At 46.3% G+C, this 27,701-nt stretch overlaps 1 protein-coding gene across 2 annotated transcripts in view; it reads right to left on the minus strand.

Moving 5' to 3' along the window:
- The window catches only part of VAC14 (VAC14 component of PIKFYVE complex), a 1,981,056-nt gene that overhangs the window by 577,334 nt on the left and 1,376,021 nt on the right, over positions 1-27,701 (minus strand). For both annotated transcript variants that reach the window (XM_086945294.1, XM_086945293.1), the window contains exon 14: positions 17,780-17,936. In XM_086945294.1, coding sequence (XP_086801420.1) covers positions 17,780-17,936 — 157 coding nt within the window. The remainder of the gene's footprint in view (positions 1-17,779; positions 17,937-27,701) is intronic.

Here is a 27,701-nt window from a genome sequence, read left to right on the forward strand (position 1 = left end):
GGCTTGGAAAAGAGCTTGCCTCCTGCTGAAGTCTCAGGGACAACAGACTTCAACCACCATTCCTCAGAGTTCTTTTGGAAGTGCCTGCTGCTGTTTTGGGCCTTCTGAGGAACTGCGTGTCACAAGGAGCTGGAAGCGCGACTCAAGAAGAAGCGTGTCGCCGTTGCTGTGCCTGCCGTCACAACTCCGAAGGCGGGTGTCGCCGCTGGAACTGTCACAATGCACCGCATCGGAGAGAAGCATGCCGCACGAAGAGGAAGCGTGTCGCCGTTGCTGCTAATGCAGTTGCAACTCCGAAGCAGGGTGTCGCCGCTGTAGCTGTCGCACTGCACCGCATCAGGAGAAGAATCTCGCAAGGAGGTCGGAGAATGTCACCGTCGCTGTGCCTGCCGTGGCAACTCCGAAGGAGGGTGTCGCCGCGGGAACTGTCGCTCTGCACCGCATCGAAGAAGATCACCTCGCATCCCCGAGAAGCGCGCCACCGTCAGAGCTCCTGCAGTCACACCGTGGATGTCACCGCTGTAGTTGTCGCTTCGTGCGGAAGCTTCACGCATCGTGGGAGAAGAGTGTCGCCGCTGGAGCTGTTGCCGTCGCATCTCAAGGGTGTCGCCGCTGCAGTCCACGCATCGAACCGAAAACTTCTCGCATCCCCGAGAAGTGTCTCACATCTGGAAGATATTCACGTTTTTATTTCTTTGCACCTGAACCTTGCCGCATTCCCATCGCTGCGACATTGCTTGTCATGGAAGCGCAACGCAACCTAAGGCACATTGACGCAAAGTGTTGCATCTTAGAACTGAACTGAACTAAGCTTAAATCTACCATCTTAAAGTAACAGTATTGTGTATTTTTTTCGTTTATGGTCTTGTGGTAACTCTTTATAAAGTCTACTTATTTTTTATATAAAACCTGGTGTGGTGCCCATCTGTAGTGTTGTCACTGGGTTACTGTATGGGGTCACAAATGCTTAACACACAACGCCTCTGAGATAAGTCTGACTGCTCGTGCCAAGCTACCAAGGGGGTGAGTAGGGGTTATTTTAGGAGTGTAATTCCCTTATCCTGACTAGAGGCGAGGGTTCCTATTTGTCACAAGTACCTACCTGTGCCAACTAGAGACCCCCAAATCTAACAAATAGGCTGTGTGCTGTCTCCTCACAATAGGCCTACCGACAACCTGTATTGCCATAGCAACCAGCTTGGAGCCATGGCAGGGGAGTCAGGAAATTCAAAGAACTTCTAAGAACATTTCAGAAAATGTATCCCGCCTTCCGATAGAAGGGAACCAGGGTATAAAAATAGGACCTTCAGCCCAACTCTTCAGTACACTTTGTGATCTGTGGATACTCTGCCAGGAAGGACTGCCTCTCCGCTGGACTGCTATTCTTGAAGAACTGCTGCCCCGTGTGCTGACCTGCTGCCCTCCTTGCCTAGGTGAGAAGGACTGGACTTGCATCTAGAACCCAGCCAAGCCAGCCAAGAGCTAATTGTCTGGCCACCTGATCTGAAGCCCCAGGGACAGAACAGGCTTCCAACTGCCTTGCATATGCACCTGGTCTCTGCCAACTGTGAGTCTATCCTGTCAGTGAGGCCACCAAAGTCCTGGACCCTTGCAAGTGGGCATACGGTGCTTACTAAGACAGAACTGATCATTTCTTAAGAGTGGGGTATCCTCCAGCCGAACTGACGAATCTTCTTGGCTGAGCGGTGCATCCTCTAAAAGAACCAATGCATTGCCACTGTTTTGTGGATTGGGCCCGGCGCAGGAGGTCCCCACCACCCTCGCTTCTACAGATACAACGCATCTCCGACGCAGAATCTCGTGTCACTCGTCGACGGCAGTTCAATAACGCTCCACAAAGAATCCAAAGGTAGTTTAAACTCAAACAACTTGAACCCCTGAACTCCACCCACCCTGAAAGGACTAGCCCCAAAGAGACTAGTGCTGGGACCAATTAAGTAAGCAATCCCATATAGCGTTCTTCTTACTATTCTACAGTCTACCCAAATCAGTCTTGAAGATCTTGTATAGGGAGGACAGCCATTCTGAATAGGTGGGGGTGGTAGCCTCTACCCATCTCCTACAAATTTCTCTCCTGACCAGCAGAATTGCATAGAATAAAAAACCCCTATAACTTCACTAGTTATGCCAAAGATGATCAGGGCAAGAGATATTTGGACTGGGGTTCCCACAATGTCAGCTAGAGTTACCCCTACTCTCTCTCAATATTCTGTTATCGCTGGGCAGTCTTTAACCCCTACGGTGCTCATGACGAGCTCTGCTCGTCATGTCAAGTCAAGTCAAGTCAGAAATTTATATAGCGCGCTACATACCCATAGGGTCTCAAGGCGCTTGAGGAAGGGGGAAAATTACTTGTCGAATATCCAAGTTTTAAGTTGCTTTCTGAATGCTAGGTGGTTCTGAGTAAGCCGAAGGTGAGTGGGGAGAGAGTTCCAGGTTTTGGCTGCCAGGTAGGAGAAGGATCTACCTCCCATGGTGGCTTTGTTGATGCGGGGAACAGTGGCCAGGGCTTGGTTGGAGGAACGTAGTTGACGGGAGGGGGTGTAGAAAGACAGTCGTGTGTTGAGGCATTCGGGTCCAAGATCGTAAAGTGCTTTGTGTGCGTGGGTTAATAGGCGGAAGGTAATTCTCTTATTCACGGGGAGCCAGTGGAGGTTTTTCAGGTGACCAGAGATGTGTTCTTTACGCGGGATATCAAGTATGAGCCTGGCTGAGGCGTTCTGGATGCGTTGGAGTTTTTTCTGGAGTTTTGCGGTGGAACCGGCGTATAGGGTGTTTCCGTAGTCCAGGCGACTCGTAACAAGTGCGTGAGTGACCGTTTTTCTAGTTTCGGTGGGGATCCAGCGAAAAGTGTTTTTAAGCATGCGAAGAATGTTAAAGCAGGATGATGAGACAGCGTTGACTTGTCTGGTCATTGAGAGTGAGGAGTCCAGGATGACGCCCAAGTTCCGTGCGTGGTCCGTCGGGATGGGTGCTTTGCCAAGGGCCTCTGGCCACCAAGAGTCATCCCAGGCGGAGGGGGAGGTACCTAAGATTAGGACTTCTGTTTTGTCTGAGTTCAGTTTCAGACGGCTGTGTTTCATCCACTCGGCTACTTCTTTCATTCCTTCGTGTAAGTTGTTTTTGGCGGTGTTGGGGTTCTTGGTGAGTGAGAGGATCAGTTGGGTGTCGTCAGCGTAGGAGATGATGTTGAGATTGTGTTGGCGAACGATGGCTGCGAGGGGGCTCATGTATACGTTGAAGAGGGTGGGGCTGAGTGATGATCCTTGCGGCACGCCGCAGATGACTTCAGAGGCCTCTGATTTGAAAGGAGGGAGCCTGACTCTCTGAGTTCTTCCGGTGAGGAAGGAGGTGATCCAATCCAGTGCTTTTCCTTGGATTCCGATGTTACTGAGGCGCTGTAATAGGGTGCTATGGCAGACTGTGTCGAATGCTGCGGAGAGGTCAAGGAGGATGAGGGCGACTGTTTCTCCATTGTCCAGTAGGGTTCGGATGTCGTCTGTTGCTGCGATGAGTGCGGTCTCAGTGCTGTGTTTGGCTCGGAATCCAGACTGTGAGGGGTCGAGGGATTTGTTGCTTTCGAGAAAGGCGGCAAGCTGGTTGTTGACAGCTTTCTCGATGACTTTGGCCGGGAAAGGAAGGAGCGAGATGGGGCGGTAGTTTTTGAGTTCGGTGGGGTCAGCTGTGGGTTTTTTCAGAAGGGCGCTGAGTTCTGCGTGTTTCCAGCTTTCCGGGAAGGTGGCGGAGTTGAGGGAGCAGTTGATGACGTCTCGGAGGTGTGGTGCTATGATGGAGTCTGCTTTGTTGAAGATGTGGTGAGGGCATGGGTCAGTTGGGGATCCTGAGTGGATGGAGTTCATCAGGCGGATGGTGTCCTCAGTGGAGATTGGGTTCCAGTTGTTAAGGATGTTCAAGGGGGGAGAAGGTCCTGCAGAAGATTGGGTGGGTAGGTCTTCGGGTCGGTTGTCGAAGCTGTTGTGGATGTCTGCAATTTTGTTGTGGAAGAAGGAGGCTAGGGAGTCGCAGAGGGCTTGAGAGGGGGTGATGTCGTTGGAGTTTGCTGATGGGTTGGTAAATTCTTTGACGATGTTGAATAACACCTTGCTATTGTGGGCGTTGTTATCTAGTCGGTCTTTGAAGGCGGCTTTCTTGGCGGACCGGATTAGTTGGTGGTGTATGCGGGTGGCGTTTTTGAAGGCGTCTCTGGTGTTGGAGTTTGGGTCTTTTTTCCATGCTTTCTCGAGGGAGCGGCAGAGTTTCTTGGATTTCTTAAGATCATGACGAGCTGAGCTCGTCATGACCACACCCATTATCATTATGGCCAAGCACAGCAGAGGAATATCCTGAGCATGTGTATATCTGGGGCATTTAATAGGTCACACTACTTACAGCTGACTGGGGGGGCCCTTCGCTACTTTAGAGAGTCTTGCTGGAGATAAATAGGCCCTATGGGTAGTGAAATAGTGAGTCCTCCTAAGCCGAGCTGGTTTTAAGGTAACAAACAAGGTATAGAAAGAAGTCTGCCACAGGTCTTCCCAATGCTCATTTGGCATGGAAGCTCCCCACAATTCTTCTGCCAGTTAAAAGTCTCCATCAACAGCTTCTTCTATGGACAAAGGGAAGAAGTGGCAGCTCGTAGAGAGGTGACAAAGAGAAGAAGTGGCAGTGCGTAGAGAGGTGACAAAGGGAAGTGGCAGTGCGTAGAGGTGACAAAGGGAATAAGCGGCAGTGCCTAGCGAAGTGACAAAGGGAAGTGGCAGTGCATAGATTGGTGACAAAGGGAAGTGCCTAGAGAAGCGCCAAAGGGAAGTGGCAGTGCGTAGAGAGGTGACAAAGGGAAGTGGCAGTGCCTAGAGAAGTAACAAAGGAAAGAAGTGGCAGTGCTTAGAGAGGTGACAAAGGAAAGAAGTGGCAGTTCGTAGAGAGGTGGCACAGGGAAAAAGTGGCAGTGCGTAGGGAGGTGACAAAGAGAAGCAGGGCAGTGCGTAGAGAGGTGACAAAGGGAAGTGGCAGTGCATAGAGAGGTGACGGAAGAAGTGGCAGTGCGAAGAGAGGTGACAAAGGGTAGTGGCATTGCGTAGAGAGGTGACAAAGGGAAGAAGTGGCAGTGCAAAGAGAGGTGACAAAGGGAAGAAGTGGCAGTGCGAAGAGAGGTGACAAAGGAAGAAGTGGCAGTGCTAAGAGGTGACAAAGGGAATAAGTGGCAGTTCATAGACAGGTGGCAAAGGGAAGAAGTGGCAGTGCGTAGAGAGGTGACAAAGGGAAGCAGTGGCAGTGCGTAGAGAGGTGACAAAGGGAAATGGCAGTGCGTAGAGAGGTGACAAAGGGAAGTGGCAGTGCGTAAAGAGGTGACAAAGGGAAGTGGCATTGCATAGAGAGGTGACAAATGGAAGAAGTGGCAGTGCGAAGAGAGGTGACAAAGGGAAGTGGCAGTGCATAGAGAGGTGACAAAGGGAAGTGGCAGTGCGTAGAGAGGTGACAAATGGAAGAAGTGGCCTTGCAAAGAGAGGTGACAAAGGGAAGAAGTGGCAGTACATAGAGAGGTGACAAAGGGAAGCGACAGTGCGTAGAGAGGAGACAAAGGGAGGTGGCAGTGCCTAGAGAAGTGACAAAGGAAAGTGGCAGTGCGTAGAGAGGTGAGAAAGGGAAGTGGCAGTGCGTAGAGAGGTGACAAAGGGAAGTGGCAGTGCGTAAAGAGGTGACAAAGGGAAGTGGCATTGCGTAGAGAGGTGACAAATGGAAGAAGTGGCAGTGCGAAGAGAGGTGACAAAGGGAAGTGGCAGTGCGTTGAGAGGTGACAAAGGGAAGTGGCAGTGCGTAGAGAGGAGACAAAGGGAAGAAGTGGCAGTGCGTAGAGAGGTGACAAAGGGAAGAAGTGGCAGTGCCTAGAGAAGTGACAAAGCGAAGTGGCAGTGCGTAGAGAGGTGACAAAGGGAAGAAGTGGCAGTGCGTAGGGAGGTGACAAAGGGAAGAAGTGGCAGTGCGTAGGGAGGTGACAAAGGGTAGAAGTGGCAACGCGTAGAGAGGTGACAAAGTGAAGATGTGGGAGTGTGAAGAGACGTGACAAAAGGAAGTGGCAGTGCGTAGAGAGGTGACAAAAGGAAGTGGCAGTGCGTAGAGAAGTGACAAAGACAGAGGCAGAGGCAGACTCATGCAAGGGTGTAGCTAGCAGGACTGAAGCTCGGTGCACTGGCACTGGCATCCATTGGATTTCAGCCCAACTGCTGTTATATTTTACTTCTTAACCAAGAAATACAAGGGCCCATTTTCCTTCCTTGCATTAGGGTCCGAGGGGGGAAGAAAAAGACAGGAAAAGCAGGGATAAAAAATTATCTGCAGAGTCAGTTAAAGAGGCAGGGAGTGAAGAGGCAGGAGTTGAAGCAAGACTGACCCAGCCTTGGTATCCTGCACCGACCTCCGATAGCGCAGGCTAGCTGCGGGCAATTGTTCCATACAAATTAAGCACTGCACGATAACAATCTGGCAACAGCGCTACAGTCAACACTATGATCAGCACGTGAAATGAGAACTTATAGGGCTTTGAAATCGAAGGCCAGGCAACGGTAAACGTTCCACTGACGTGTACCGGGCCCATGGCCTGGGTAGCCACAGCACAGAACACGTTAGATACGTGTCAACTGAGAGCTGTACTAACATTAGGGTGACGAACCGCCCGAAAATTTTACGGACTGTCCATAATTTGGATCTTACGTCCGTTGTCCGTGCAGATCCCTTTTACGGACGCCCTTTGTCCGAAATTTTGGGCATTGGGGAACATCACTGTTCCCCTGCCGGAAGCCTCAGCTCCCCGATGGGGCCACCTCACACTCCTCTGAGCACAAGAGCAGCCCCACCCCACCTATTATCATTCTGTCTGCGGCTGATTGCCACATACAGAATGATAATGGGCCAGTTTAGGCTCTTACAGCATGTGGTGGCCTCCTCCTGCTGAAGTCTAGGGCAGGACATTCAGTCAGGTGGAAGAAATTAACAAAACGCACATGCTGCTAGGTGAGGATCCAGGTCATGAAAAGAAGCTTGTGAAAAGTTTTTTTTAAAAGGGTTATGGGTCTTTCACTGTCATCATTTTAAAACGGACACATTTTCACTGTTATATTCAACAAACCCATGGTTGCTGCTTTTTTACTTTATGCAACTAGCAACCATTGACAAAGCCAAAAGTTCTGGCTTGTAAGTGTAACACTACTTGTTGTGATATATATATATATGGATGCAATGACAGAAGCAGCAAATTACCAGTCGGGCAGCACACTATGCTAAGCATAGATTATTAGCTTACGTGTTTTAAGCCATGCTCTTAATTACGTCGAACACCACCTTTGGAGAGACCCCCAGTTTTTCCATCCCACTTAAAGCCCTGGAAACAACACAATGTCACAGTGGCACTGTACATCATGCATGACTCAAGACTTCCACTTTTTCGGATTGCCTTTGTTCAGGGGCATAGTGCACCCTCCCCTGCCCCACCCCTGCCCCACCCCTTGCTTTAGGAACTAAAAGCAGGGGTGAAGTCCTTGATGGGCCTCTTCTGTCTGCAACTCAGCAGACAAAGGCTCACTCATACTTAATGTGAAAAGGTATGCAAGTGAAGGGATGGGTGGATGAGTGGCTGGATTAGTGAAAGAGTGAATGGATGAATGAAAGGGTGAATGGATGAATGAAAGGGTGAATGGATGGATAATGAGAGATAGGATGGACGGATGAGTGAGTGGAAGGTTGGATGAGAGAAAAGGTAAACAGATGGATGTATCGGTGGAAGGGTAGATGGACGGGTAAAAGGATAAGTGGAAGGATGAGTGAAAGGGTGGATGACAGGTAAGTGAATGGGTGGATAAATTAGTGAACTGATGGATGGGTTGATGAATTAATAAGTGAAAGGGAGGGTGGATGGATGAGTGAAAGGGTGGGTGTAAGGCTGGATGAGTGAGTGAAAGGGAGGGTGGATAGACAGCAGGGTGGATAGATGAGTGAAGGAGTGAAAGGGTGGATGGATGAGAGAAAGAATGGATGGATGAATGAAGGAGTGAAAGGGTGGATGGATGAGAGAAAGGATGGGTGGATGAATGAAGGAGTGAAAGGGTGGATGGATGAGAGAAAGGATGTATTCATGAAGGAGAGAAAGGATGGATGGATGAGTGAAAGGATGGATGAGTGATAGGGTCATGCCAGTTGGTCACCCTAATTAACAGTATATATGCTAATGTAAATAAATAAATAAATGCCAGCATTTGTAAAGCGCACAGCTACCTCCAAAGGAAGTGTCCCGGCGCTGTCCATATACCGCTTAGGAACCCTTCCTGGCTTTTTCCCGGTGAAATGTCCACTCCTGGGCACCCCAAGGTGAAGCCAGGCATCCCAGCGCTGTTGGGGCCGTTGTGGAGATTAAGCAAGCTATTGCCCTGTGTTGCAGAATGGGACCGAGGCGAGAATTATCAGGTCCGAGGAAATTGAGCCCAAGACCCGCCGAGGCAGGGTATTGAACCCTGGTCCAGGGCCAGACCTCTGCATTAGGGTCTGCCGCTCTAACCATTGAGCCACACTTCTCCACACTAATCCCCTTACTGCAGGTACCGGTAGGCACCCCCAGGTGGAACCGTGCTGGGCATACCCAGGAGGGTAGATCTGTATGAAGGGCACTGGACAAGCAGGTGGTAAAAGAATGCACCAGTCCTGTGACAGTTCACGTCTACTAGATTCAGGATTCAACCAGAAATAAATCCAGGTTTACTCTATTTAATCTATTTTACTCCATCAAAGTACTCAACAACATGTATCACTGTCAAACAGCTGTGAATGCAAAACACATTGAAAGACTGTCTTTTATCTCTCAGTTTTCATGTGAAGTGGATCGAGGGGTTTGGTTGAAAGCTTTTGACATTGGATTTCTCCAGATGTCAACCTAAGAAGAGCCATCCATACAACAGCGTCAGATACCAGAGCAGATCCATCATGGCCACAGCAGTGCAAGCACACTTCACAGATCACACAGGCCCAGCACAGATCACAGACCTAGTATAAAACCGCAGTGCAAGCTTCCCTCGCAAAAGGCACACCATGTGCAAGAAATGCGTCTGTTAATAGGGACGGCTTTAGGGCAGTGCGAACAGTGTGGCCGCAGTGGGCGCTGACCTGTTACGGGGGCGCTAACCTCAGGGAGTGCGCTGTGTTTAGGAATAACTTATGAATGGAGAGATGAGGGCACTTTTTCCCGGTGGTAGTGAGAAAATCAGAGTTGGAGGTCATGGAGTAGGGGCGCCAAAAATGATTGTCACACCGGGCACCACCAGCGCTATAGCCAGCCCTGTCCGTTCAGCATGGGTAGCAAAAATTGAAGTTTCTTGTGCACACAAAAGCAGCAGTCCTACTTACACCCCTCCCACCCTTCATGAATCCATCTCCCATCGCAGAGAGAGGTGCTGCCACCCCGATTAACCCCTCTCCTATGCCAGCACATCGTGCCGTCCAATAAAAATAAATCCATGTCCTGGCAGTCCTTGATGTGCTGTACACTCTATGCAACCAATTGTATTTGATGTGATTCACTTCAAGGGTCATCGTCATCCTATTGTTTAATGCACCTTGTTTATTGCCGGGATTTTGCTCTTTGTTAAATATTGAGTTGTTTAAGTCGATTTGAGATGTTAAATATTGTCATGCACTATCAATGTGCTTGTATACTGATGATCTCAATAAAGAAAATATATATATATTTTTTTAAAAAAGGAATCCACCTCCCATGCAGGTCGTGGAGGAAGGTGCTGCTGCCATCCCTTCCTAACCTAGAAAGAGGCGCTGCCACACTGAATGCCCCCAGCAGAGGCGCCTCCGCTAAGGTGGGGGAGCGCCATCCCATTGCTTTTCAGAAGTGCAACATAGGAAAAATAAAATAACAATGTTATTATTATTTTTTTTTTTTGCTGAAGTCAGTTTTGAGGTAGGGAGGGGCGGAGCTTGCTTGTCGTCTCAGCCAGCAGGGCGAGGAGTGGTTGGTGCACTTAAGTGCGCATGACGGTTTGGGCGGCCGTCTTGGGCAGGGCTAACAGTCATGCACTCTTAGCATGTTCTCCACCCGGCTGTATTGCACAGCCAGGGTAGCGAACATACAAAGGCTCCCACTCCCTGTCTAAGTGCTGAACCAGGCAGCTCAGACCAATCACTACCCTGCAGTCATGCTGGTGACAGCAGATTCGTAAATGGCTTAGGTGAGCCTGTGTGCTTCCTGCTTCTGGGAAGAGTATCGGAGGAGAGACGATGGAGGAGAGGCGGTGGCTGTGCAGAGGTAAGAGAAATTTTCTTTTTTTTTTTTACTCCTCCCCCCGCCCGCCACCTTGTTCTGTACCAGCCACCACTGTGTCCACCCCTGCTCCTTCCCACCAGTCATGGAGGGAGGTGCCGCCAGCCTGCAGGGTGCAGTGCAGTTAGTTGTTTGTTTCACATGGTGCTGCCAGGCCTTCTGTCCACCGTGAGTACAATCCTATTAACGCCCATGACTTACATTCAGTACAGCATGGGCTTCTGACATCCACAGGGGCGAACCAAACTACACATCGGCGAAGCTGGACAAAAGGCAGAGCCGCATCTGAGGTTTCTTGTCAGTGCAGTTGGGATGTGGCATTGCAATTCAGTCCAAACCTGTCATTTGTAATGGGGTCAGGCGGATCTAAATACGGTTTCTCCTCCTTGCCCACAGCAGCCGAATTCAGTTCAGAAGACAAAACTCACATGTATTTTTGGTATTTGTTAAGCGCATATATCACCCAAAAGTCTCATAGCACTAGCTTCTACTCCGAAACCCATGGAACGGGGGACGTCTAAGGGGGATGGGCTATGGCACATGGGTTCCAGGGAGCGGTCAGAAGTAAACCCATCAGACTTGTATCCAGGAATGAAACTTAGTGCTTTCTTTGCCTAGAGGCAAAATCAATGAAGACTTTTAAAGAAAAAGAAATGTGATTGGGGGTGATGGTGGATGGGCGTGGCTATTCTTTTGGCTATTTCCCACGTGCCAGAACCTACAATTTTCAGTTTTGCAATGAAGTCTGTTTCCTCCACTTGTGTCACAGGGGTCTTCTTTCAGTGGCCTGTGGTATTGAAAACGTTTTTTGTTTGTTTATGTAGCACGATCTACACTACTGCCCGGAGGGCAAAGCACTTCCCATACACGCCCAGCAATGCTGACCAGAAAGCTACCTTTAGAGAGCGGCCAGACCCATTTAGAATTGGTTGGTCCTCTCTTAAAGCCACAGCAGAGCACAAACTGTTAAGGAATGAAGTGTATAGAGTGTTCTCCCAAAACCTTGGAATCTGTGGTCACATACTTACATGTAACTACACATGTTTTACAACAGGCAAACTCTCCTGTTCACCTGGTGCAAGGCTCAATTAATATACTGGTTCAACACATAATAATGCTGTTTCTAACGATCAATGCTTCAATTGACGGATTAAAAAACTCCATGTTTCTTGTTGTGGAGCAATGGTAACACTCTTTGAGAACTACCTTCGACTTTGAAACAGGAAATGTCGTCAGCGGAATACAGGAAATGTCGTCAGCGGAACACAGGAAAGGTGGTGTCCATATCTAATACAGTATAAAGGTTGCAAAGTAAAACTCTACATTTGAGGGTGTTTTCCACGAATGAGTAAATGCCACCTCTGCTGTTTTCAGGGATCTACAGCCTGCATTTCCCATTCTCCTCGGATGCCGCTCGCGGTTCCAGGAGCTAACTTGTTAGGGGACTGTACTAGTAGGAAGTTTGACACCGCAGAGTCAGAGCAAGGACTTTCCTATATAGCAATGACCTCTCCTATGCCCTGTCAGTGTCACAGGGAGAAGCTGGACCTGTGCAGTGCCACCTTCTGCATACCGCAGGAGGTGGCACCACAAAGACCCAGAACCTCTGAGGGACAGCAGCACGAGAGTAAAGAGTACATGAGAAATGGGAGCTGGGACCCGCCACCCATGCACGATGTAGGCATTTGGTGGGAAGGGAGTATTCAAAGCTTAGAAAGCCAAGAGGGGCACTGCGGTCATGCAAGAGGCAGTGTCTACCCACACCTAAGGCCAATCACACTGCTTTGACAAGACTCTTGCACATATGCGCGTACACACACACCTTGTGGGCATACATCTTATGGCCAATCATGATGAAGCTTACTGGTAGACGTTTCGTGATTGGCTATTTATTGCAGGCTCTGTGATGTAAGTTACGTTGGCTAGTAAGAGTGGGGTTTTGCTGCAGAGGAGCAGTATGCCCAATTTACCAAATATTCCCAAGACCCACAAGCCCTGCACAGGAGGAGGTAAAGTCATCTAGACAGGTATGTTTTTGAATGGAGATGATGAGAATAGGGCGGGGCAATTATTGTGTGGGGGTGAGCGTCCTGTGCATGCATGTGTTTATGCCTCTGCACATGTTTTTATGCAAATACACACCTATGTGTGTTTCTGCTAACCACTCCTTGGCATCTGGTGACCAGCCTCAAACCCCTTGTCCCAAAACGGCCATTATGGTACCTCTAAAAAAAGGTGGACCTCATTGGCACAAAGTGGCCATCTTACACATAATGGTGACCCTGCCATAAAATGGCTTGCTATAAACTATTGGGGTATTCTAAGCACAGTGTTAGGTCTCACATACAGTGTCCTTTCCTGGCATGGTTTGGGCATACTAAGTATTAAGAAGACTGTGGCACAAGATGGCCCATTTTTCAATATTATCAGCATTTTACACATTATGTCGGTTCTGGAATAAGATGGAAATCCTTGGCATATTATTAGCATTCAGGGCATTATGATGGACTTGACTAAAGTGGCCTTCCATACTATATTGTGGGCATTCTATGTGTTCTGGTGGACCAAGCCACCATGGACTATTGTGAATAGTGTATGTATTAAGATGCCACTAACATAACATAGCCTTCATTTATATGTTGTGTCAAACGAAGAGTAGTGGTGGCCATTGCTTGCATAATGCTACCCAGGCACATGGTTGCCACCAATGGCTTCTGATGGGCATCCTGTTAAAAGGTGGTCATATATAGAACGGACCGCTTACAGCTGGCAAGTTTTTTGTTATGGGCCAGTAAGACCGATTATGCCTTTAATGGGCAGTAATGAATGCAAATCTTTCATTTAAAAAAGTGGTGTAGGGGGACAAACACATTCTCTTTAACTTTGTTTACCAGCATGTGGTCTGGAGTCGCTTCTCCTGTCTAAGATTTGCCATAGACCACAACAACAAGAGAGAAAGGGTCAATAAGTTACTCTTGTACCCCTTGAAAGTCATATATAAAAAACAACGAAAGAGTATCAATAATGATTACAATACAGAACTAAGACAATGAGGAGTGAATAACTACCACCATCCAGTGAGGGAAAATATTACACCCAGACAAGTGGAGTGAAAACAACTAAACCTTAGTCAAAGAAAAGAACCTTCAGGCACCAACTACATGTATTGGTTGCCATTGTCTTCATTGGGTCCTTGTTGAGAATACGTGAGAAACTACGTAGTCAGAAGAAAAGAAAGAAGTGCTCAATTAAAATGAGTATGGACTACTCCCCAGACTAGAATTTTAGTACAGGGGTAGCTCTAACTCAGTTAAAAACAATCGTGCAAAGTCGGACATATATAGGTTGAGTTAATTAGAACCCAATGTCCTATGAGGTCAACATGTTTCTTGCTAAGAGCTTAACCTCAGCTCAGCATTCATCAGGACCAAGTGAACCCTGGCCTTATGTTACGCGCTCACTATGGCGACATAATCATGCAAGGCGGGGTATCAAACTTAATTTTAAAACAGTTTGATTTAAAAATGAAACACTTATCTGTTAATGTCCACACCCAGACTTTGGTGCAGAATCCCTGTCCTAATGGAGGGATGACCAATTTAGTGTTGATATGGAAATTACCCCTTAGGTCAGTGGCGGGGGAAACCTTCACGTTTAGATAATTTGCATCCAAACGACTCCCCGCGTAAACACCTATTCGTTCACGTCCACGGCCTGTAAAACTTGCCATAAACACATCTTCTTCTGAGACACACCCAAGCAACCCTGCAAACAGAAAATATTACCTTTGAAATGGGGCAATTTTTAAGTGATGGGTCCTTGCCCAACATTTGTCTGGAGTTATCCTTATTTACAGAGGGTGCTAGGCGCTGTTTGGGGATTTAACTGCACAGTTTCTAATATTAGATTTAGCAGCTAGCAAGAAGCACCAGGCCCACCTCTGCAAATGAAGTGGGTCAAAGCCTGATGAACCTTCTGAACGGATTTGGCCAAGAACTGGTCAATGTGAATTGTACTAAGGCAGCCCCGGTGACTGGTGCTTCAACTGTATTGGGTGTGCAGATGTCATCAGGTATTAAAGAAATGGCCTTGCAGGACTGTCGTTTCAGCACCAGAAAGAACACTACAGGAGGAATAACATTGAGAGAGTCTCTTCAAGATACAGGGAAGGAGCCAACGATGGAGGAAGCATACTCCTATTAATACTGCTAGGACTTGAAACTACAGAGGTAATGGGCCATACAAGGCACAATTTACCAACCTGGATTTCCTACTCCTTGATTATGCTGCCCAGTCCCCAGTTGAACTAGACATTCGTTCTACAAATACCCTGCACAGGTGTTTCCCAAACTGTGGGTCACGGCCCACTGGTGGGTCGTCAGCCAATATCTGGTGGGTTGTGAAAGAGCAATAAATAAAGATGCCTTTACATTTATTATTTAACTGGTCACATTTGCTGTGCTTTGAAGACAGAGGTCAGGCTATATTTTCTGGCAAATGGCTGCTTATTGTTTTAACATGGAGAATGATGTATACTTTTCTTTCTGTGCTAAGTGCAACGAGTTATTAATGGAACTATGTGACAATCTTATTGGGGTACAGGAAGTGTGAAAGGAAAGGCTGTAGGATGTCATTTGTTTTTGTAACTCCAAAAACTTTAGACACCTGTAAATGAACTATAGACATATTTCAGAATATATCAGCAGTTAGGAAAGCAAATATGAAGCACATTTTTTGTACTTTTAAAGAGTGACGGAAGCAAAGATTTAAATAGAATCAAGACACTTCTACTTAGTGATGCTCAAACGATAAATATTCACTAATACTCTATTTCCACACATTATCATTTGTGTGCTATATAGTGTTATTAGTAAAACTATATGTTTGTTCAAATGTAGTGTCCATTTCAATGGAAAATGTGCAGTCTGTAAATGACAGTGTGTAACTGCACGATTCTCTAGTACTATATTTGCAACATTGTGCTCCAAAATTAAGGTATATTCTAGAGCATACCACTCTCCCGCTGAATACAATTGCTACACGTTGTGTGCAGCTAGGATTATCAAGATACCTTTGACTTCAGTGATGTAACATTGATGACAGCACACCTACTTTGAAAATGGTTCCAGCACCATTGAAGCAAAGTCCACTGATGTCCCCAAGTCCGTTCTTAAAACACACCCTTGCAAGTATTCCCATGCAAGACTCTCGAATGAACCTTCCATTATTGTTTGCTGCTGTTTTGTTTACTTCATAACGCTATTTCAACAGAAAATGTGTCCCTATATGCAATAATACACAACCATCCCACTTGTGTCTGACTTTCACACAGAAATTGAGAAATAAAGATGTGGCCTAATGGCCAGAGCAGCTGACTTTGGATCTGGGGAACCAGGTTTAAGTCCTGCGTTGACTCTGGGCAAATCACATATTCTCCTGTGCTAAATACAACGAATCTAACATTATGTAATGTAATCTGGGACTCATTTAATGCGCTCCAATGCCCTTGTGCAGTTTTATTGCTATATATACAACTGCAATATCTATACGGAGTACAAAGAGCATCATCGGGCCTCATTTTAACACAAACATAGATATGAGGCCTTATTCCATACTGTGCTGCAGAATGGGGTTTTCAAATTTCCTAAAATCACTGGTATCAACACCAGATTTTTTAGAAGCATTGTGATTTTTGGGAGCAGATGCCACTGGCGAGCACCCCACTCAGAAATGTTTTCCAGTGCACATTACCATCTGCCATTTGTATGGGTAGATAAATATCTTTACCGCAGTCTGATAAAGAAGGGCATGGTTGAGGTTGTATCATTTGACAATTGCTGTTAGACAAAAACACAAAAAAATGCAAAGAGGTGGCTATTTCTGTAATTTACAGCATTTTCTAAGCATGTCGACCATTACATTTAAAAATTGCCCTCATGTCTTTTGAAGCTAGGTGGGTTGCGAAAGCTTGTCGTTCTAAAAATTGAGTCTTGGGTCTCAAAACTTTGAGAAGTACTGCCTTACACAGCATCAAAGTGAATGTTAAACTATTCTTGGGCATTGGTGAGAAGTGGAATAACTACTAAAAAATGGAAAACGGGTACATATGTTTTATTCAGATAGAAGCTAAAGAAGATCTCTTTTACATTCTTGCATTCCGAAGTGCGATCACAGTCCAGGGTGAAAACCTTACAAGTCGCTGATGACAAGCAACTGACAGGCGGGCACAGGATATGTGCAGCGGTCAGGGCAAAAAATGCAAGCTGCATATACACCTCCTTAGAATAAATATGATAAAGTATTTGGGCCTAGTCATACACTGTATTTTGTAATAAATAAAGCAGTACTACAGTAGTACTGCTCATGGACTATAAAAACGTACTTCCAAACATACATCTGGGGGTCTTCCCCTCTCCTATCTTTTCTGTGTGGAGATCTCTGCCACAGTGGCAAAGATCTTTGCGCACTTAGGTATATATTTGAGTAAATGTATGAGAGACAAGGGAGAGTCGCTGGACAATGGGGAATACTTTCTACTAAATTGGAGGGACTTCGGAAGGAGAGGCTTATGTAGGGACATGCTATTACACCCACCCCACAAAAGAGTAAGACAATTGAAAGTCACAAACTACTTTGAAAGTTACTACAAGCCCTTAAGGTGACAAAACCGGTATAAATGTACTCCAGACCAGCCTTGGAGTAAGTCAAGCACCACATGTGGCCACTCACAGGTTCTACAACACACTGCTAAAGAAAACAATTAAGGTAGGTGCTAATATAAATTATTATTTGATACACATTGAATTTGATGAGTTAATGTGCTGTAACATTTTTATTAGTTCAAGTTTAATAATATTTTACATTCATTTATATTTAAATTGTATTAATATTTTTTTTTAAAGAATAATAAACTGAAATAATTTTCCCTATACTTTCCAATAAGGAAGTCTCCGCTGTGGGGCAGGAGATTTCCACCTACGTGTGCAATGTTCCTATTAGTAACTTTACACGGCTAAATTCTGTTTTAGGGGGCTCTCCTCCGTTATTTGAGGAGGTGGAGGCATAGAAGTCTACACATAGGTGCAAATCTACACTCAGCAACGGTGAAAAGCAAATAAGTGTACAGTTACACTTCAGTGTAGAAATAAATATACTTGTGAGTAAATATTCATGTGTAGATTTACCTTTATGAATAGAGCCCTTAAAGTTCAATGCCCAGTCCTTTAGTCTCAGGTGAGAGCTTCCCACAAGCGCTGAATGTGAACAAGCAATGGAAGAATATCACAGGCGCGAGCTTTCGGTGATCTAATTCAGAAAATTGACCAAACTAAAGTCACGATTAAATGAAAGTGTGGTATGCGGATCTGTGCGATTATGTAGCAGCCACTCCATGTCATTGCAGCGTCTAGGGCTTCTTAACGGACTGTCATCTCTTTCTCTTACCTGTTGGGCTGGTCTGCGCTCCCTTCCCTGTGGCTGGCACCTGGAGCGCTGAGGGCTTGGATCGCATGTCAGGGCTGTCGGAGGATCCCGGGTCTTCTGTCTGGCCTGCTGGAGAGGAGGCAATCTCTGCCAGAACTTCCAAGTCCTTGAGAATTACCTGAGGAGAAACAATTAGGAATCAGCACCTCAGAAAAGATTGATAGGCGCTTACCTACGAGAAATGCAAACCTGCAACTCCCATTCACTCATCTATTAGACCAGGGACACAGTGCCAGAAGGAAACAAACCACTTCTAAAGATCACCTTTTCAATCGATGGAAACCAATGCTAATTAGGGACCAGCCAAATAAAAAATTGCTTCTTCTCTGTAAATGCAGTTTGGGTTCTAGCAGCAGATATGTGCTGTACTGTCCTTGATTTATTCTGTAGAAAGCACATTTAACCCTTGGGGCATCCTGGTGCTAAAGAAGGTAAAGACCATGCTGAGTTCTTGATCTCGTCATACAACACATACAAAAAGAACAATAAATCTTCTGTAAGTCTTGTCACCACGTGAAACAAATTGGGACAGGTTCTTGAAGATGAAGCCAGAGAGGATTCAATCTGTTTTCTGTGGGATCGCCTTTAATGTTATGGCTATTCAAGAAAAATGAATTTAAAAAAAGCATTTTTGGAAACATTCACTTTTATCATTACTGAAAAATCAACCTTTTATTATTATTATTATTATTGGGACATTTGTAGAGCGCTGCGTTACGCACACCGGCGTGTCCACGCGCTGAAAGTGGGAGAGGCAGTTGGCAGGGGACACAGAAACTGAGCGGACAATTATTTCGTATAGAAGAGTGTTTTAAGTTTCGCTCGGAACCTAGCCTCCTCCGGTTCCAGGCGCAAGTCCGCTGGCAGTTTATTCCAGTTAGTTGCCGCTAGGCATCTAAAGGACCTACCTCCCATGCGGGCTTTCTTGATTCTCGGGATCCTCAGTAGGCCGACCCCTGTGGATCTAAGCGCCCGTGTTGGTTTGTACACTTCGATCAATTTAGTCAGAGGGTCGGGTGCCCTGCCATTCAAGATGCGTTGACAGGTGCAGAGGGCTTTGTATTCCACTCTTCTCCTCACCGGGAGCCAGTGTAGCTGCTGGAGGGCCGCCCTAGAAGGCGCCCTTTTAGGCAGTCTGAGAATCAGACGCGCTGCCGCATTCTGCAGCACTTGCAGGCGAGCCATGCTTTTTTCTGGAGCCCCCAAGTACAGCAGGTTCCCATAGTCCGACCTAGCTGTCACCAGAGCATGAACCAGGGTTTGACGGGCTTCAATCGGGAGTAAGTCAAGGACTTTTCTCAGCTTCTTCAGAATCCCGAAACAGACTCCCACCACCCGATTTATCTGGGGGCCAAAAGTAAGACCCGCATCAAACCACACCCCCAGATTGCGTGCCTCTTGGCAGGGGGTTGGGGTTGGTCCAAGGCAGGGTGGCCACCATGCCGACGACCAGGCAGACTGGGCTCTCCCCACCACCAGCACCTCCGTCTTGCTGCCGTTCAGCTTCAAACAATTGATGGCCATCCATTCGGCAAGATCTTTCATGCACGAGCGGAAGCCATCGGCAGCAAGACAGGGCGCGTGCGATAGGGAGATCACCAGCTGCGTATCGTCGGCGTAAGAGACCAGTTGGAGGCCATGGCTCTCCACAATCGAGGCAACAGGCGCGACATACATATTAAAGAGGGTTGGGCTCAATGACGAGCCCTGTGGCACGCCTTGGCCCAGAGACACCCCCCTTGAATAGCAGTCTCCTTGCCTGACTCGAAAGCTTCTCCCCTTGAGGAAATCTTGGATCCATCTCAGCGCGGTGCCAGGGATGCCACCTCTGTTCAGACACTGTAGCAAGATGTTATGCGCTACAGTGTCGAACGCCGCGCTGAGGTCCAACAGGATCAAAGCCATAGTTTGGCCTGCATCCACACCCTCTCTCAGATGTTCCGTGGCCATAAGAAGGGCGGACTCGGTAGAATGTCGTGGCCTAAAGCCAAACTGCGTCGCATGGAGCAGTCCCCTCTCTTCCACGTGCTTCATAATTTGGGTGTTGACCACCTTTTCCGCCACTTTGGACAGAAAAGGCAGGAGGGAGATGGGCCTCAGATTCTCTAGTACCTCGAAGCCTAAGTGGGGTTTCTTCCGGAGCGGGAGCACCACCGCCTGTTTCCACCCCTCGGGCAGCTTTCCCGATCCGAAAGAGACGTCGAGGACGTGCCTTATATAAGGCTCCAGGACTTCCAAACTATCTGCCAAGCGTTTTGGCGACACCGGGTCCCACGGGGACCCTGATTTGACAGAGCGGCACACCACTACTAATTCCTCGAGAGGAGGGGTGCGGAAGTGTGTAATATGCCCTGCCGTCCCCGTGTCCCCCAATGCTACCTCAGGGTCAGACCCTGTCGGCGGATTAGGGAAAGTCGAGTAGATCTTCTCTACCTTAGCGGAGAAATATTCGGCAATCCGGTCACATGACTCCGTTGAGCAACTCTCCGGCTCTGTGGGTGCATTTACCGAGGTCAAGGATTTATAGATGCCGAAGAGTTCTTTGGCGGAATTTTCCGCCCCCTGGATTTGTCCAGCATAGTAGGCTGCCTTAGACTTTTTTATCAGCCTATGGTGAAGGCGCCTTTTTTCCAGAAACAATTCCCTGGCCTTGTTATCATAAGACACCCTCCAGACTTTTTCTGCCCGCCTACAGTCCGCCTTTGTTAGCCTCAGCTCAGTACTGAACCATGGGGCTGAACGGTCTTTCCGGGCACATATGGATGTGCGGCAGAGTGGGGCTGTCTGGTCAAGCGCTTCAATGATGCGCTGATTCAGGTTAGAGACCGCTGTTTCAATGTCTTCGCCCCCAGGCCTTCAGAGTCCTCCCAAATATTACAAATCTCTGGCAAAGATATACTGGATCCATCTGATCTCTACGGCAGATCATCTTTGACTCCGCGGATCCATGGTGGAGAGACGGGACAGGAAACCTGCCTTCCAGCTGTGGAATATCTGTGCATGACAGAAGGCCATAAATCTGAGGAGCCTGCTCCGTTGTGGGGATTATGAGCTCAAGTCGAGATTTGTAATATCTATCGTAGAATCCCTCAAGTCTGATCGATCAGCTGTAAATGCAGGGATTAGGGCCTGAGAATGATACGCTGTGGTAGCGGTCCTTAAATCCGCTGCTGCGGCCCTGAGTGTTGGGGTCGAGGATAGGATATCAGTCAACGGCAGGAAGTCTGAGACTGATGATCAGCTGTCGGGGCAGGGATTATGGCTGATTCTCAGCTCAGTCTGTGGTGGAAAGCCAGGAGAGCTCTGTACTGATCCAGCGCTCACTGACGGCTTCACGGCACAACTGCAAAAAATATGGAATGGGTCAATGGAGAGTCCCTTGGGTCTCCCAGGTGTCACCATCACTGGTGAAATATTGGTCTGCATTCACAGCAGCTTATTGCTCATGTGCACCGGAAATGCTGCTCTACATGTTGAGGTGAAGGACTGAAAGACTGACTATACGTCTGCAGGTCCAATCAGAAGAAAAGCTGTTCAGTGGCCGGTGGCTGCACTGCGAGACTTCTCTTTTGATCACATTGCCAAACTGCCTTTTTAAAACATATCCTTTTCTAAGATGTTATGTGGAATTCTTACAGAAGTCGTGCACACAATAATTCTGCCTGCATGTGTGGGCACTGCACATATAATAGTGGTGAAGAGCACAACAAATCTAGATAAGGAGCTAAGAACGCAGATCTGTGTATGATGCAGGATCTGATGGCTCAGTAGACTAATGCGTCTATTGCAGGGTCTACCTGTTCGACCTCATAGACACCGGTTCAAATACCGACAGGTCTACTCAGCCTTACATCCATCTGAGGTCGATTTAATGAGTACCATTGAGTTGGGTAACAATAAACATCTGGTATTCAGTGCCAAGATACCTACAGTGAACGTGCGCTTTACAAATACACATGTTCTGTTATGTTATGTATTAAAATAATGTATAGAATATTTACGACAAAGAAACATTATGGCAGTAAAATACCTGGGATTCTGCAATCAGTGTATAAAACCTGTCTCTAATTTTCTTATTACAGCCGGGTTGTACAGTCTCTAGTCATCAGTAATAATGAAATGACATAGCTGCTCAACTGTAGTAGTTTATGACCGTGCGTTTTGACATCACATCTTAATACCTCCTGACAGAGCCAGCACAGAAGATAAAATACAGGCCACCAATAAAATACAACTGCAATTTAAACAAGAAAAATGAGAACTGGCTTTTACGATTACTGATCTATTTTTCAAAACTGAATAGTGATCACCAGAAAGGAGATATTTATGACAACATGTTTATTTTGTGCACACTGTAGGTAATTACAGGTAAGGCATAATACTCTGCATGTTTCTACACATCCCTTTTTAAGCAGACTTACACTAAACTGAGTGCTGTCTTTTGCAACTTCTTTTTGGTGTAGTGTTTATTTTGCACGACAGATTCTGCTTGTCCTCTCCATTTCTGCAACCATACGGTCTTTCTTATGAAAGAGTAGGACACTAAGGATTTAAGGTTGGTGGGAAGGTTGACAGTGTGACCAAATATTATAAGGAATAAAATGCCCTTTGGTATACGTTAAAAGGATATTGAGAGCCACCCAGGAGTTCCATTAACTTATAATGAAACTCGGTGTTTGCAATATCCGTCTAATGTACGGAATGGGAAACTTTGAGCCTGATTTAGAGTTTGGCGGGTGGTAAACTCCAACACAAATGTGACACCTATCCCATGTGCCGTCTTACAGTTGCCGTAAGATATAATCCATTTGTAATATGGCAGGAGGGGTATCCGTCACACTTGAGAGGGAGGATTTTATCTCTCAAACTCTAAATCAGGCCCTTCATCCCATACAGAACCTGTGACTTGGGGCAGGCGAGTATCCTGACCACTTCACTCCGACAGGTTGCAAATGTGTATTCAAGGTGGCTTGCGAGGGAAAAACACAACAATGATCTTTGCTGGAGAAGAAGGGGACAGGAGTGAGGTAGCTTACAAAGAAGAAGCTACGTACATTGGTTTATCTTCAAACCGAATAAATCCTGCGCCTTTTGCATACAAGAAGCTGTAAAAGGGACAGGTATGGGGAAATATGGACCCTTATCCATCAGATGGTAACTAGGACTAACAACGTAGGTGCTACAAGTCAGGGTAGTTACTGGGTTGTACTCTTAGGTATGCTGGAGGTCAGAATTCTTTTGCAATCAGATACAACGTCTTCTGGAGAAGTGATGAAATGATTTGAGTTTTAATGAAATTAAATTGAAAATATGTGGAACTTTTGCTGGTCTTTTTCAGATGGATCACAGTGTGGATGGATGAAATGCCCCCTCCTAACCCACAAGAACAGCGGGATAGATGACGAGGCCTCTTTAGGGGCACGTCTTCTAGGGGCCGGCATCACCCTGGCACAGAAAGCTTTATTCAGGAGACCAGTACGCAGCCTGCATAATGCTTGTAAAAGCGAGGAAGCCCATACACTCTGGGTGCAGCACTCAGCTGTCGGAGCTCTGTAACTGGTCATCCAAATGAAAGAACAAACACAATAGAAACAACACTTTCAGTACATACCACGCGTACAATGTGTAAAACGTTCAGAGCAACATAGGACATTAGGGTTGATGTAAACAGACAAATCTATTTTTGAAGGTTCCCATGCAAGTGTGAATGTGATTAACAATGTCGGATTTGTATTAATAACAATGACAACTCAAAGGGATGTGTGAGTTTAGCACAGCCATTGTAAGACAGAAAAACACTTTCAGTGTGTATGGCAAACGTACCACATGGTACAGTGCTCTGTTATTGGTAACCAGCAGAGACCAGAATCTTTTTCACATTCAGCCTGTTGCACAAGAAAGTCAAGGGTATAGAAGTAAGCTCCTTGTGCAGACACACACACCCATTGTGAGGTCGCATGGCACTCCTGGGGCCGCATTACACAAGTGCCCCGCGGGCGCAATGGGCATGTGCCCCCACTTTGCACGCCCCAGGGCACTTTTGTATTACAGAAGGGGCAGCAAATGCTTGTGCGGCCCCTTCTGGAATACAGATAGGTATTTATGTGTACCATCACAATTGGCCCATTGTCCGCCCCAGTTGGTTGAGGGGGATCTACCCCTCTCAAATAGATCTCTACCTTTAGTGCAATTGGATGAAAACGATTGACTAAATGATAAGGTGGGTGGTAATGCTGCCTCGTCTTCGAAGGGTCCTGTTACTATTGAGGCTCGAGGCGAAATTTTACGAAACGGCAACATTCGCAGTTGGAATATTGCGGGATTGAGGTCAAAAAGAGCTGACCCCTTATAGCAGGATTTTATCAAATCCCATGATATAATAGCGCTACAGGAAACATGGGATACGGGGCAAACTTCTGGGTCGATGGGTATAGGTCTTTTTTTCAACCTGCACGCCCTGCTGTAGCAGGAAGAACAATAGGAGGACTGGTACTCCTTTTTTCTCTTAGAATAGAGGGTTCTATTAAAATGTTCGAGGCTGATTCCCCAAGTTGTCTGGCAGTAGAGGTAACCATGTCTAGTTGCTCAAAGCTATTATTGGTAAATTTTCATAATTCTGGGGAATCGGACTTCAGGAACCAACACTTGTGTTTACTTAAATCTTTTTTAGAAGAATATAGATTTAAACAATCCACGTCTTATTATATCTTATTAATGGGTGATTTTCATGTACACCCTTGTGATCTAAACTGTCTTATAAAGGATCCTTTAGGACACAGTAATTCGGAGAGGGGGGCTTGGAGGATCTTTTGGCCGAAGCAGACCTCTTTGAACCCGGCTTTTTTAGCCAGTCAGAGCGGTGTCCCACTTTTACATACAGAAATAAAGACACAATTATTGACTATATATATTTTTGTCCTCCAGGTGGTTAGATAAAGTAGTTTCTTACAATGCCAGGTTATATAGTGATCATAATCCTGTTATTTTAGTACTGGATGGCGGGACTGGCATTCTGGGCCGGGGGGGGGGGGGGGGGGGGGGGGGATGTGGAGCAAAAAGTTTGGTAACTTGTGACCAGAGGAGGAGGCTTAAATGGTCTAAAGTAAACCCCAATACCTTCTTTGTGACTTTTGCTTAAAGGCTGAAGGGAATCTTGCTACGTGTATAGACTCCTCCAATCCAAAGGACTTGATTCTCAAAGCCTTTGAGGGCATATGTAGTCAGATTGCAGCAGACCTTACGATTGGCTCGAAGACCAAAGGGCTTCGGAATACTAGGTGGTTTGACAATGCCTGCTTGAGAGCACATAGACTATTAATTTTAACATTGAAAAGCGTACCACGAGATAGGGCGTTGGTAGCGAGCCTCCGTAAGCAGTATAAGCTAGCGGTGCATTCTCGGAAAGCAGAAATTAAAACAGAGGCTTTGAATGCACTTTTATCAGTAGAGATTTTAAAAGATAGTGGTATATTATAAAGGCCCCATTTTTTTCCTCTGCTGAGAATGATGTGCAGGAGTGTAATATAAAAGAGGCACAGTGGCTAGCTTCTTTTAGGGCAATCTATGAGTCTACTAGCACACTGACTCCTAAACAGAAAAAAAAGATGAGCTAGTTTGGTCGGTGCTAGCAGTGATTAAAGTCAATAACAAGAAAGAATTAGAAACCAAATTGAACCATACAGAAGCACGCTTAATAGAAAAATAGCATACCGCGACGGAAGGCCTGAACGACAGAAATGAGATATGGGCATTGATATAAATAGCTATGATGATTCAGGTTTTAGCATTAAACATAGATGAGGTGGGTTATTGTAAGAACTGTGTTTGCTCCGTGAAATGTCCCTATGTTGTTTATGCCTGCTTGATGTACAATATATGGAGATTGGTATTCTTTAATTTTTTGCTGTGATGTTTAACCACATGGCTGATAGTGCTGATATAGAGAATGATTAGGTATTGTGGTTCGATTTCTATGTAAGGTGTTTTCTCCTTTAGGTACACTCCTATTAGCTAGAGTGTACGTCCGTAGGTGCCAGAGTAGTGTTTGAAAACTTCAAGTTACCTGTAGTATGGATTGTATCTACCAACTATATGATTTGAGTACTTTGATATTCGTTATGGCGTTGGTAGGCAGATTTAAATAGGATTGAAGTTTTGCTTGAGATGTGCATATTCTGTGATGAGTTACCACTAGATGGTGTAGTGTGTGAAAACTCCTATACTCCAGCTGGAGCACAGCGGGGGGATACGTATGTTTATACGTTTGTACACCAGTTACCCTTCCTGTATTTATTTATCACTTTATATTTGTAAAAAAAATGTATTTTAGTTTCATTTCATTTTATTTCCGGGTTTTTCTCCTCCTTGCTAATTCTACTTAGAGGCTGCGCTCCGTATTTCCAGATTGGGGCATGTAGTAATCGATGACGCTTTTACTCGTAGTCCTGTTTCTATGTTTGCGTCCGGCGGAGCATGACGTTAGTGGTTGGACGCTATGAAAGCAGCTATTGATGAGACACGTTCTCTCGCTATTTGGAAGTTTGCTGCTCCGAGTGTATTAAAATCGTGTGTCCGTGACGGGACCTCGTTTGTGCAGGTAACTTATCCTCGGGGGGGGGGGGGGGGGGGGCCTGTATCTTCTGGTACCCTTTGTTAGCGCGTGAAATTTGAGGTGTCTTGCCGGAACATGAGAAGAGACTTCCTCTAATCGCAACTTTTCCTTTTTCTTTTTTCATTCAGTTTATTAGGAATTAAGTGCCTGCGCTCTTTTTCAAATTTAATTTAAGTGGACCTTCGATGTGACATTATACGAGTGGAATACAGCCTCGCAAGGTAGGAATGTGGCTTTTTTTGCCTGTAGTTGGTACATGGAAATACCGATAGTGTCCCTGTGTAGCCCGTGTATGTTACTTAGTAGAATATGCTGTCGTTAGGTCGAGCGACCTATCTCAATGCGCATGAGCATTGAGCGGGATTAGGTCGAGCGACCTATCTCAATGCGCATGGCAATTGAGTGGGAGCTCGATATATAGCGTCTTAAACAGACTTTACCTAACTGGGCGATTTGGTGCTGTGCCCGTGGCTTTTAGGTCAATGCTCAAGCGCATTGACCTAAAATGCGCGTGCACATCACCAAATCGCCGTCTGTTCCCTCAGCCGCACTCCTCCCACACCTTTGAAGTGAAGCTTAGCTTCACTTCAAAGGCCCCTGCTGCTTTCACACCCTCTCCCCGCTCCGCCCCCTCCCCTGCCCGCCGTGTCGCCTTTCTCCTCCCCCCTCCCCACAGCAATGCCCTCAAGTGTCCGGGAGCCCCGCGTCTGTCATAGTCTTCTTTTAAAGCAAAGGGGCTATTGTTGGGAGACGTCTGCAGACTGTGAGTTTTGCACTATCGTTTGTGTAAAAGACCTCTTCCTACCTAAAAATCGACACAATAATGCATGTCATACTAAACTATAGCACTAAATGCCAGTTTTGCATATCAGATCATTACATATAATTTTGTTCCATTTTTCATAAATGTATGCGAACTAAAAGAAAAGAAAATTACACACATTTCACACACCTTTATAAATACTACCTGCTTAGTGACCTCTACCTTTTCCTCAAACTTTCTCCTGCTTGCTTTGTCTTTGTTCCATACATCACCGACGAGGCAGTAAGTGGGCTAATCAGCAAGCTCATGCTACCCTTCACCTGGTTTTGCCAACACTAACCTACTATAGCAAGTGTTTCGATGTCTTCTTTCTCCCTTCCCCATCATCCTCTTCCTTATCTTGCAAAGTTTGAAGTGCTCAACACCTTCCCAGTGAATCGGGTACAGGCAGAACTCTCAGCAAATAAATTCCTTCAGCCGCAGTTTGACACAAATGCATAAAACACTCA

Source organism: Lissotriton vulgaris, chromosome 12 (genome assembly GCF_964263255.1).
Source record: "Lissotriton vulgaris chromosome 12, aLisVul1.2, whole genome shotgun sequence".
Lineage (NCBI taxonomy): Eukaryota > Metazoa > Chordata > Amphibia > Caudata > Salamandridae > Lissotriton > Lissotriton vulgaris.